At 41.8% G+C, this 12,087-nt stretch overlaps 2 protein-coding genes across 7 annotated transcripts in view; both read right to left on the bottom strand.

Moving 5' to 3' along the window:
- nek7 (NIMA-related kinase 7) overlaps positions 1-1,185 on the bottom strand; it is a 66,828-nt gene extending 65,643 nt beyond the window's left edge. For 3 of the 4 annotated variants that reach the window (XM_034582379.1, XM_034582378.1, XM_034582376.1), the window contains exon 1: positions 1,153-1,185. The gene's annotated coding sequence lies outside the window, so the exon portion shown is untranslated. Of the gene's footprint in view, positions 1-1,151 lie in introns of all 4 variants that reach the window. The other variant, XM_034582380.1, reaches the window with a different exon arrangement.
- lhx9 (LIM homeobox 9) lies at positions 1,005-11,247 on the bottom strand. Of its 3 annotated transcripts, none has more exons than XM_034582375.1 (5): positions 11,068-11,247; positions 9,953-10,155; positions 8,577-8,935; positions 5,185-5,387; positions 1,005-1,991 (listed from the first exon to the last, which is right to left on the bottom strand). In XM_034582375.1, the coding sequence occupies exons 1-5, from the start codon at positions 11,245-11,247 to the stop codon at positions 1,935-1,937; spliced, it is 1,002 nt and encodes a 333-aa protein (XP_034438266.1). In that variant the 3' UTR covers positions 1,005-1,934. The 3 variants fall into 3 exon arrangements, with proteins under 3 accessions (XP_034438266.1, XP_034438264.1, XP_034438265.1); XM_034582373.1 differs by lacking the exon at positions 1,005-1,991 and adding an exon at positions 2,412-4,595; XM_034582374.1 differs by lacking the exon at positions 1,005-1,991 and adding an exon at positions 2,412-4,595 and having other exon boundaries at positions 8,577-8,932.
- Positions 11,248-12,087: the final 840 nt, after the last annotated feature.

Raw genomic sequence — 12,087 nt, 5'->3', positions numbered from 1 at the left:
ACCTGGAATAGGGTGAAGCAATCCTGCTGGGAAGAAGATGGTTGATCAGACACACACCCACACACTCACATTCTAATGTTGTGATAGGCTGCATTCCAGTCACCAACAACAACACCAACAGGAAAACCCCTGAAATTCTTGTCAACACGGGGCCGTGATGTTGTCCAGAATTTTTTCATCCCGCAGCTCCAAAGGAGGAAAAAAAGAAGCTGAGCGGCGCTGGCTGTGTTTGTTTGTGTTTCCTCTCCAGCCCTGCTTCCTGTAGCTCTGTGGTGTCAACCCGCCCACCGGCAGACCCAGGGAACGCCAGCCCTGCTGCCACAGCGCGCAGGCACCCCAGCGACTGAGGTTTCTTCTTGGACTGACTGAAGTGTTTGCTGTTTCCCACATTGTTGGAATTCAACACCAGCCTGTTTACTGGTCCCCATGTGGCTTTAGTCTCTCTCTCTCTCTCTCTCTCTCTCTCTCTCTCTCTCTCTCTCCACAACACACCCTCTCCTTACATCACACACATAGCATATAAATACTCGGTAATGAGACTGTACGCTGCCAAACTCTGAAGATATGTGTGTGCTCTGTAGTTTGCATAATAACTTCTTCTCCAACCATTTTACTATACATGTCAGATTTGACTTCAATCATAACGATAAAGTTGTTGTTTTTATTGCAAAAAAAACATTTGTGTGAAAATGTGTGAATTTACCTATAAATCACATTGAGTTTGAAATAGAATTGAAAATGATTGTTGTGTAAAATAAACTGTGACAATGCCACATGTCGTACGATCTATATATAGGAGCAGCAGAGGCCAAGTGGTTAGCAGTGTTATGACATGCTCCAAATATATTTTGCAAAAGTCCGTAGAAAGGACAATAATGTTTTACCCTCCATGTTGAGCTGAATGTCGAGAACAAATAAGCTTGAAGCAGCGTCGTCCGTGTCCTTACAATGACATTTGTTTAGTTTCCCACTGTGAGGTGCTGTATGGGCATCAGGGACGTCAATCTTATCATTACCGTGCTTTATTTTTGCAGCTGACAATGACTCATACAGTGAATCAAAGGAAATAATATACATCTCAAGGAAAATGTTAACAAGATGATGAGGCGCATGCAAAATGAGAATCTCTTCTTTATCTGCTTTGTGTTTTTTTCTTCTTCTTCTTCTTCACTTCCTTCCCTCGGTACAGCCAGATGGCAAAGCTCCAGCTCTGCAGTCCCCCTTCATACACTCATCAGATTTGATGGGCATCCTGCTGCCGAGTTTCAAGGAGGCCATGTGTTTATGAAATGACACTCGTGACAAAAGAAAACTTCTATTTAGCAAGCTGATTCTTGGGTGGGGTGCAGCAATGTGTGTGTGTGTGTGTGTGTGTCTGTGTCTGTGTGTCTGTGTTTGTATAGAATAAGTATCATTGGAATATATATATATAGTGCTTACATAGGAGCAAGGAAGTGGGGGAAGTGTGTGTGTTTGTGTGTGTGTGTGTGTGTGTGTGTATTTCAGTAACATCCATACCGTCTCCATTTCACACTGTTGTCATGTCGGATGCCATGTTTTTTTTTTTGTCACATCCTGTTTCTTTCTTTCTGTTTTCTTTTCTTTCTTTCTTTCTTTTTTTTTTTACTATGTCACAATACATTTTATTATAATTTTGTGCATTTATAATTCCAATACAGAAAGATGTTCTTCTTTTTTATCACATTGATATCAGATTTTATACATTGTCGGTTCTCCTCCGCTGATAGACTCAAACATTCAGGACAAACTGTACTTTTTCTTTTTTTTAAATCATCTGTTGTACATTTGCAACTGAAACAGGTTTTTATGGTGGTTGTTTATTTGTTCTCAATTTGCTATCATCTTATCCTAATATTGTCTTTGTCTTCAATGGTGATGACTTCCCATCAAAGTTTTCCCCTTCTCTTAATACTTTAGGGAATTTTCAAACGTCGGGATGTATGGCTGTAATGCCCCAAGATTTGTTCTCCCTGAAAGAAATGATAGAGTAAGAATATATTAACTACAGAGCAACCTGGCTTTACTGGGTCTGCATTTACTCTTACTTCATTTTAGGTTTACCAATATGTAATGCATAAATATATATATATATATCAATATATGCTTTGCAGCATTCCTCGGATTTAAATTTTAAAGCCATGTTCATGCATTAAAAAGCAATTTCATATTTTTGACTGCAGGGTTTAGATGCAAATCCATGGGGCATTACGTTAAAAAACCATAAACATCATAAAATAGGAAATAGAAATTAAAAATGAAGGCAAAAATGAGGACGTTTAACTGGTCATCAATAACTGAATGCTGTCTCATTTGTTGATGTGACAAAACAAAAGGAATCGTTTTCAAGAAGGAACACAAAAAATGGCAAGTGTAATGAAAAATAAAACCCATTTAAAGCAAAGTAGTTTTATTCACACAAATTTAATAAGATATATAACAACCGTTTGGTCCATAAATATTTAAGGGGAAATAGTTTCTATACACCATCTTTATCAAGAAACAGGGAAACATGGACAATCTTGATAGAACACTTACTGTACTCAACTATTAACACGAAGATCAATATATAAGGTTCTTGGATTACCCAACTATATCTGAAAGAGTGCACAAATGCTTTCTATGACATCGCTGCCCCCTTTTTTAAAAACAGGATACACCAAAAAAAAGATCTTCGGAAATAAGATGCAAAACAGTACAAAACTAGTGAGGCGTCAAAAGGATGTGAATCAGTTAACAAAGAACACATATATCCTGAATTTCACAAACTTTCTCCCAAGTTATAGCATAAGGCACATAGTAGAACTGAGTTAGGCGTCTACCTCATCGAGTAGATCTAGAGTTACCACTTTGTTCTACAGAAGAACAAACTGTGACGCGCTCACAATGAAATGCATCAACTCCATTGAAGATTTGCTCTTTCCCTCTTTCTCTCCTTTCGTTTCCCTCCTCTATCTTTCAGCCAGAAGAAACATGTTTTTGGTTTCTGTTCAGTGGCAAGTGTCGTTAAAGAAAGAATAAATATGGCCAAAAGAGAGAACACATGGACGATGATTTCCCACTGGCTGCCTCTCACGACTCCACCTATCTGAGGTCATTTGAATGTTTGTGTCAGCTCGACAAATCTAGTCTGCAACGTCGCACCCCCCTTACTCCTTTTCCCTTTTTTTCAAAAATCACATTGTTACCCTGAGCAACATGATAAAAACAATAATGCACTTTTCACTGGGCAGTATATTGTCACTGTGCAATTGAGTTTAGCTGTGGATCTATGGATATGTTTGCTAGGATTCATCCATTTGACTGCGGTTAATCGATGAGGACAACGAATCTGAAAAAGTGCTCTGTCAAGGAAACAGTCGATTACAACGGTGCCCGTTAACTGCTCTCCGATCTGAATTCCTCCTGCTCGCTTCTAATCACCAAGCTCTTGTGTTGATGTGACTGCGTTACATGTTGAACAGTTACCACTGTACAGACTGTGGGACTAGCTTTTTTGAATTTCTCAAGACATAAAAATGTGTGTGTGTGGTTTTTGGGGCATCTACCTGCCATCTAAGCCGCGATGGTTGGGTGCTTGTAATGTAATTTAGACGTTCTACACGTAGCTCTGTGAAATATCCCAATGTCTGATTCCGTCCAACTCAGTCTCACAGACTGAAACATTCGGAAATAATTAAAGCCTGTTTTCTGGAGTTACCCAATACAGAACATTCTACAAGTTTATTTCCCAAATTATTCCAAACAGAACAAAATCTTTAAATTGGATAGTGCGAACACAGTGCATACATATACAGGGTTCTGAGTGCAGAATATTCATATTATTTACCAATTAACCATAAATTAGAGAGGGCTCATTTGATCATAATTCAATACAAATGTACAAATCAAGTCAAATCAAGTAAAACTACTTTTTTTCCAGACAAGATTCAAGTTTAGTTATTTTTTTTCCAAATAAGCTGTGAAACACACAACAACTTTTCTAATGCCTTCAACTTCAAAATGTCCTGTCCAAGATCGAGATCTGCATCCTGCGAGTCAACTACAGACATGGCTGCCATGCGGTTTCAAATGCTACACATTAAAATGATTTCCTCGTGTTTTAATGTGGTCGCTGCTGTTCTTGTTCCTGTTGTTCTTGTTTGTGTACACAGTACAGCACGTTCTGTGCCAAGGAGCTGTCTCTGGTTCATTTAAAGGTGTCACTTAAAAAAATAAAATGTCAATCGAAGAAGATAAAATAAAATTCCAAAAACAAACCAACAAATAAAAATCAGATAAAATAAAAAATAAAAAAAAATCAATCCGCTAGAGATAGATTGTTAGAAAAGGTTTGTCAAGGTAGTTTGTGAAGGGCTCCCCGAATCATGGCTGTCCAAACTAGAGGTGACGGAGGTCACTACAGTGATAGAGGGGTTTGTCAGGTCTGTTAGTGTGGCCGCGCTGGAGGGGGGGGTCAGGGCCCCACTGTCGGATGAGGGTGCAGGGAGTGAGGTGCCATCAGCCTTATCAACACCTCCATTCTCCTGTCGCAAAACGTTCCTTCTGAATTTGGCTCTTGCGTTTTGGAACCAAACCTGCAAACCAATCCCAGTGTGGCTTTTACTTTTTGTGTTTAAGTAGGATTAATTTTTAAAAAAGAATCATGTGTACATCAAGTTATCACAGCTGTCACTCTATCAAGCTGCTCTGTCCTCACATAGATAAATCTTTATACGGCATTTTGAGCTGAAGGGGCAGATAGCAATGAACCAGTTAGCTCCTGAACAAAGATATTTAATAGCAAATCAAAACAATAATCCTGATCCTTATAAAAAACTTTTATCTGTGATAGTTGAATTACACCTTTTTCTGCTCCTGAGATAAAAAGGACATGTGCACTCTCGTTATTATTAATATTAGCAACAGTCTAACCTATTTTGCGCTTAAGAGCTACTTTTCTCCTTTCTTTCCCAAAAAAAAACATTAAATAATTTACAAAATCTCAGATAAAAACCCCTGGATATACATCTAATGACTAAATGGACCAACCAAACAAACAGAAACGAAAAAAGATGACGTGGATGATCATTTGGGTGTGGGATGAGGGGGACGTGGAGGAGGGGTGGGGTGCAGACACACACATGGGCTGATCAGATCAATAAGAAGAACGGACTCGCTGCTTACCTGGAGAACTCTCTTAGTGAGGCCCGTTTTCTGGGCCAGCTGCTTTAAGTCCTTGGCATCTGGGTTGTGGTTGATGGCAAAGTAGGATTTCATTGTCCGCAGCTGATGGTGTTTGAAGGAGGTCCGCATGCGTTTGGTCTTCTGCGTCGGAGCGTAGGACTGCTGGTCCCGGTCCAGGTGATCGGTGTCATTCTCGTTGCAGCCTGAGAGGTCAGAGAGCAGGACACAGGGACAGATCAGAGACCAGAAGAACTACGCATTCACTTTCATTCTCTAAAAATTCTGTTTCCAAAATTTGTTGTCTGAGGAATTTTCTTGGGACAATTGGTGATGATGAACTTCATATGAAGCAAATCGCTACAGTGAGAATCATGTTTTTGCAATTATTTGCAGTATAGAGACAGAAATCACTCATTATTATGATAAACGTGTTTCATGGTCCAGGTCTGCAGGAGAAAAAACAGGCTTTCACACACTATATGAACTCAAGTAAATACGTATATTTCCATTGACCTAAGCCAACTACTTTATATTATTATGTGTCGTCATCGTAAATAATTGAAGTTTTTATACGTAGTTAGAAAATACAAATCAGAGAAAGTAAATCAACGGACCTGATGAAACTGCAGACATTTAAAACATTGCAAGTTTTGATTATTGTGTTTTTTTCTGTGAGTGCCAGAGAGTTAAGAAAAAATAAAATGAAAATAAAGCAAAGTGATATTTGAACCATACACTGAGACTGGGCTAAATTATTTCTGCTTGTATTTGCTTAGACTAACAGATGAGGCTCATTTGTCAATAGCGTTGCGTGTAAAATACTTAAAGATGGTGATGTGCAAAAAAAACGGCTCCACTAAATTAAACGCGTGCGTGCAAGGTAACGCTGAGGCTGAAAATCTTCATCGCAGCATTAAAAAAATCTATGTTAACACTCAGTTATAGAAATGTTTTTTTTAAAGGAGATCTGTGCATAATTCTGTGCTGCTGCAACAGACACGATCCCTTTGTCTAATACATTCTTGCATGTGACTGTGGAACATTGACATGATTTCTATATGAAAACATCCAGTGTTTCAGTTTTTTTCCATAGAATTTAGGTTTTACGTTAAAACAGATCTCATCACTTATTCCACTGAAGATGCAGAGGAACACGACGCAGCAAAGATTTTAATATAAATCATAAAGTAAGCTGCTGTAATTTTCACGTCTCCCTGCGTGTGTCCAAAATGCTGAGCAGTAGTTTTTCTCTGTGGCTGATAAATGATCAAATGAACGATATCAACACAAGGTGCAGTGCAAACACTTTCCTGTGTATGAATCATTAAGTTAAATCACAAATCAGTTTAAATGAGGAACAGTGGGTTTTATGTGTTTTGGTTTTACTTCCTCTCGTGACACATGTCATGGACATCTCAGGTTGTGCAGCTCCAGCCTTCACAGGGCTTGTGTTTGACTTGATGTTACCCACTAGGGGTCTCTATATCCAAACAAGACCCAAGTTTTCAGAGTGGTGTGGAATACTCTGTGGACCCACACCTTTCCCTGGTGGAAACAAACATGAATGTGCTCGCTAAAGCAGAAACAAAACCTCGAACAAAACCTCGTCCCATTTGTCAAGAATGAGATTCTCCTGATCTGCAGAGCCAGATTTTATCCGGAGCAAAAAACAAAAAAAGGTTTAACAGCACAACAAAGGAATAAAAAGGGAAATGTCAAAAAGATTCAGTTGTGCCCTCAAGTATTATTTTAAAATTTCCCATTTCATTTTTAGTTAATGGGATATTTAGAATGTTGTTAGGTGGCATTAAATTCAGCATTTATTTAAAAATTAAAAAATGTTACTTCAGAACAAAAAGACTTTTTATATATAATAAAAGAATTCTATTCTATTTAAAAATCCCCATTGAGTCATATAATATTCCCAGTTGGTCTTTCACTGGTCTGACATCATCTCGCTGCATTTGGTCTTTCTCTGCATTTTCTTTTGTTTGACTTTTGTACCTGTTGTGGTTGTGTTACTCATTTTAAAGCTTTGTTTGAGGAATGCGTGTTGCCCCATTAAAAAAACAACCCTGCAGACCCTCGCTGGTTATTTTTCATCGCATGAGAACTTGAGGATTTGCATAATCTCCTAAGAATTGTGTTTATCCGGAAAACAGACCCCAGCCCCTGTCATGCAGCAGCGCGGTGTACAGTGCCGGGTCTGCAGCCCCCGGGCCCCTCTCCCTGCTGCAGGCCCCTCTGCGCGGCGCTGAGAACCGGCCGCTGACCGCCGCACAGGAGGCCAGGGATTCCAACGTCACCTCCAATTAACGGAGAACAATTAACGCGCAGATTACCCTTATTCCTCCCCATTCACCGGGAACACAGGAAACTTGGCAGCACAATGACAAACTTTCCCAAGCGCGCACTAATGCGCAGAAAGCGACAGCAGAATGGGGACGCTGCGGGGGGGGCGGGGGGTCGGGATATAACATCCACCGATTCAATAGCAAGTTTTCAGAAGAAACCTACATTCAACAGTAGCTCAGTGTCCGCCGCCCTGACTGTTTTTGTTCCGCCCGCAAAAAGGTCAAGCACGTGCAAAACGTGAGATGATTTCTCTTGACGTTTATTTGGCTGCGAGTTTTTTTTTCTTTCTTCTCTTTTTCACGCATCAACCCTGCGCCACATTTCACTCCTTCACACCCGCTCCATACATTTAATTTGACCCGAATTAATGGTAATTGAAGAAGTCGATGGCCGAGGTCAGATTTCGATCATTCTCCCGCACGGTTCGAAGCAGAGAGACGGTGCGTTCAAGGACCACGTACAACAGAGAGCTGCAGATCAATTAGCCCTCGGCCGCGGGCGTTCACCTACATTTGCATCTGCCTACAGGACACGTGGATTCATGTCGTATAACATGGGAGGCGAACCCAAGGCTGGGGAGATATGCGTAAAATATGGGAACACTTTGAAAATATTTTTAATATTGTTTTTAACGATTAAAAAAAGATTACAAAAAATATTTGTATTTATTTATGTGCGATTTTATTATTTATTTTTACGGGCTGCAATTAAATGAATAAATGATGTAGACTAGTTTGGTTTTAGTGTAAGATACATAAACCACAATGTGGCAAAAGGTTCCCAACTGGTCCAAGGACAAATGGGTCTTTAAGTGGATATTTAACCCGAGCTCCTCAAAGAATGGCTCCATGTTTAAATAACATTAGAGTTCATGTTATAGGTCTCACCGTTCTCCAACAGTTAAAGACTAAAGGCTCCTTTTGCACCATAGTAAACAATGAGAATCGTATTCGCCTGTCATGTATGAATTCTATATTTATACATATAACCGATATCCTCTTCCCAGTGCGTGAGGCCCAGCCTGGAGCAGCCCTCACCTGTGTTGTAGCTGGGTATATCTATCCCCATGGCCGGGCTCTTCCTCTTGCGCGGCCTCCCCTTCTGCGCGCTGCCGGTGCCGTTGAAGTAGGGCAGCGTGAGGCCGCCGCCCTTGGCCGCCAGCTCGGCGAAGTTGAGCTGGGGGTGGTAGTCCGGCCCCTGCACCAGGGTCTCGAAGTGCAGGCGGCAGTACACCAGGCTGTCCTTCATGCCGAAGTGGTCGCCCGTGGTCAGCGTCTTGTTGCACGTGGTGCACGTGAAGCAGCTCAGGTGGTACACGGAGTCGCGCGCACGCATCACCATCTCCGAGGCCGAAATCCCGAGGTGGCAGCGCGCGCACCTCTGCACGGAGAACCTTCTGGAACAGACACATCGTCAACACACCGCATACATGGACACCAGGTTACACACACACACACACACACCAGCACCGGAGCGGGATACACGCACAGGGTCACTATGGCTCATATATGTAAAAACCAACATGGGATCTACACGCGTGTGTTTCCCCCTCAGCAGCCTCCCTGTGTGTGGGTCTGCTCAGCTGTAACAAGCCAGCACACTGAGATCACACCCTGAGCTCCAGCAGCCACATCTGGCCTGCAACTGGCTGACGGCTGCCTGCTCCTCGAGCCACACCGGGTTTTAAAATACTATCTGTGTACAAATACTTTCGCTCATAAATAAGAAGCTTTATAACGCCAGACCTGATACAAAAATAAAACTGCTAACCCGGTGTATTTAACATTAAACACTACTAGGGCTACATGTTATTAGAATGTGAGAGTGCTCACAACACATTTAGCCTTTCTCTGTCTTACTGCGGCTGTGCATTATAATGCCACTCTGGACTATGCGTGGATATATAAATATATGGTACTGTATTAAAATATAGGTTAACACGTGACCCAGGAAATATGTTTTTTTCCATTCATGCTGACAAAACAAAAACAGGAGTGTGTAATGTGGGTTGTTCTTTGTTTATGAGACTGACTCTCAAGTTAATGTGTAGTTTACATAACACACCCAGAGCTGGGAAGTCTAAAGCACAAACATTTAAAATTACAATTTAAGATTATTCCCATTCAACACCAAACCTGGTCAATGCAGACAGTTGTGATTTATTAAAGAATAAACATGAGGCTTGATTGGACCAAAAGTCTGAAACATTAATCCAGACGAACAGTCTCAGCCTGTTGAATCGCTGCTCACAGTGTCTGTAGTTTGGTGTCTTTAAATGTAGTTGAATTTTTACATTAGACCAGGAACACAAATGGATCCATGAGTGCATTGGGTGGGTGATTGTACGCGCGTGCATGTGTGTGCGTGACAGGAACTAAAGTGTAAATAAACGATGAACCTGGATTTTTCTTACCTGTAGTAATCATCTTTGCAGTAGATACTTCCATCCTTTGCAAAACACGTTAGCTCCGACTCCAGCGCCAGTTTACATTCACAGCATTTGAGGCACCGCAGGTGCCACTGTTTGTCCACGGCCAGGAGGTAATATCTGTCCGAGATCTTGCCTCCACAGCCGGCGCACAGAGCAGGCTTCTCCGGGCTCATGGAGGGCATGGTCTGCGGTCAGAGGGAGAGGACATGGTGACTACACTTTACTGCACCGGCTGAAACGTGCACAGTATGATATAACACATAATACACAACAATAGCTGGACATTAAGTTAAACTGTATTCTGAACCTCGGTGAGGCCATTGGGGCTTTTTCAACACGATGCTAAACAATTACAAGCTTTGGGCCCAAATGAAGGAACAATGCTGAACAACCGTGTTTCTAAAATCCATGAAATGTCGAGCAGAATTAAAAACATTGGATTTAAGATCACGAGTTTAATCTGCTGTTTATTTGTAGCCGTGAACAACAACTTCACTTTAACTGATTTAGGAACTCACATATATTTAATATATTAAACATATTGAAAACAGGTAAAGAATTATTTTCTGTCAAAATCCAAAAGCACAAATTTAACAACAACAATAACACGAATAATAATAATTATCATTACTATTATTCAGACTGTTTTTCTGAAGTTATCTTTATAAAACCAACTGCAACTAAAATGATTTAATTAGCCCACAGAAAACGAGATGTTACAGTTAATTATAATAATGTACAATGTTTAATTTAATAACAAGAGAAATTCAGTGTTTCAGCTATTTAAACAACTGGATGTTAAGCTGCAGCCAGTTTGCTTTTGGTAATTTATTTTGTGCAGCTAATAAAGTTTTCAACAATTTCAACAATCCATGAGGAAGTGAAAAGTAGTTTTAACAAATTTATTTGGACTAAAATACATTTTAAATTGAATTTGTCCACAAAGAAGTGGCTGAGATCCTCCTCTCCAGTCTCCTACTTACCCCCAAAACAACTACAACACGTTTTCCTGCGCGTTATCGGTGCCACAGTCGCCGTTTACGCAGCAGCGAGGGTAGAAAAAGGAGTTTTAACACGGGTCGACCCCCGGCTCTTACCGACTCTCTCCCGTTCAGCTGCATGCCCTTCGCCAGGCGCGACTCCGTTTTCGACCTCCTCTCCATCTCCTCCATGATCCCTTGGATGTGATCCCCGGAGATCCCGTGGAAAAGCATGGCTCCCGGTCCTGGACGCAACTTGCAACTGCCTGCCTCTGTCTTGCAGCCCACAACTTCCATATACTGTACCGCAGCGCTGCGCCCCGCGCCCCTCAGCGCATCCACCGTGGGCTCTGAGGCTCAGAGAGAAGCGCAGGGAACCGGAGCAGCAGCCACACAGCCCCAGAGACTCAGGCTCAGATCACCTCCTCGCCACAGTGCAAAGGCAACTGGAAGAAAAGGAGGAAGGAAAAAAAAAAAAAAAAGCTACAGCATGGGTGGGACAGGAGGAGGAGGAGGAGGAGGAGTGGTGGTGTGTGGTGCACCAGCTTTCTCTCCTGCTTCCCGTCAAATGTCTCTCCTCCAGAAAGAAAGACAGGAACAACAACAATAATAAAAAAAAAGAAAAAAAAGATTGTATAGTCCAACTGATGCGACAGAGCGGTGTGGAAGTGGTGTTGGTGGTGGGGAGGGAGGAGGGGAGGGGAGGGGGTGCAGTATGAACACTCTCCCAAAATAATGACACACAGTTATTGTTGTTTCTCTCTCTCTTTCTCTCTCTCTCTCTCTCTCTCTCTCTCTCCCGGTTCTCCCGGTTCTCCCAGTCAGGGGCTCCTCGGTGCTTGGAGGTCAGGTTGGGACTGACTGGATTTCAGCACCGTGTCCTATTTGTGAAGGGAGCAGAGCCTGCCCAGTCTGAATAATTTGGTAGGAGGAGTTCCCCTCTCTCTCTCCCTCTCTCTCTCTCTCTCTCTCACACACACACACACACACACACACACACACACACACACACACACTCCCCCTCTCTCTCCCTCCCTCACACTCTCTCTCTCTCTCTCTCTCTCTCTCTCTCTCTCTCTCTCCCTCTCCACTGATTTTCTATTCACCAACAAAGAGCTGTCACTCTCTCCCTCAAAA

The sequence above is a fragment of the Hippoglossus hippoglossus genome, chromosome 4 (assembly GCF_009819705.1).
Source record: "Hippoglossus hippoglossus isolate fHipHip1 chromosome 4, fHipHip1.pri, whole genome shotgun sequence".
Lineage (NCBI taxonomy): Eukaryota > Metazoa > Chordata > Actinopteri > Pleuronectiformes > Pleuronectidae > Hippoglossus > Hippoglossus hippoglossus.
This window is presented reverse-complemented; position numbering and strand designations above follow the sequence as displayed.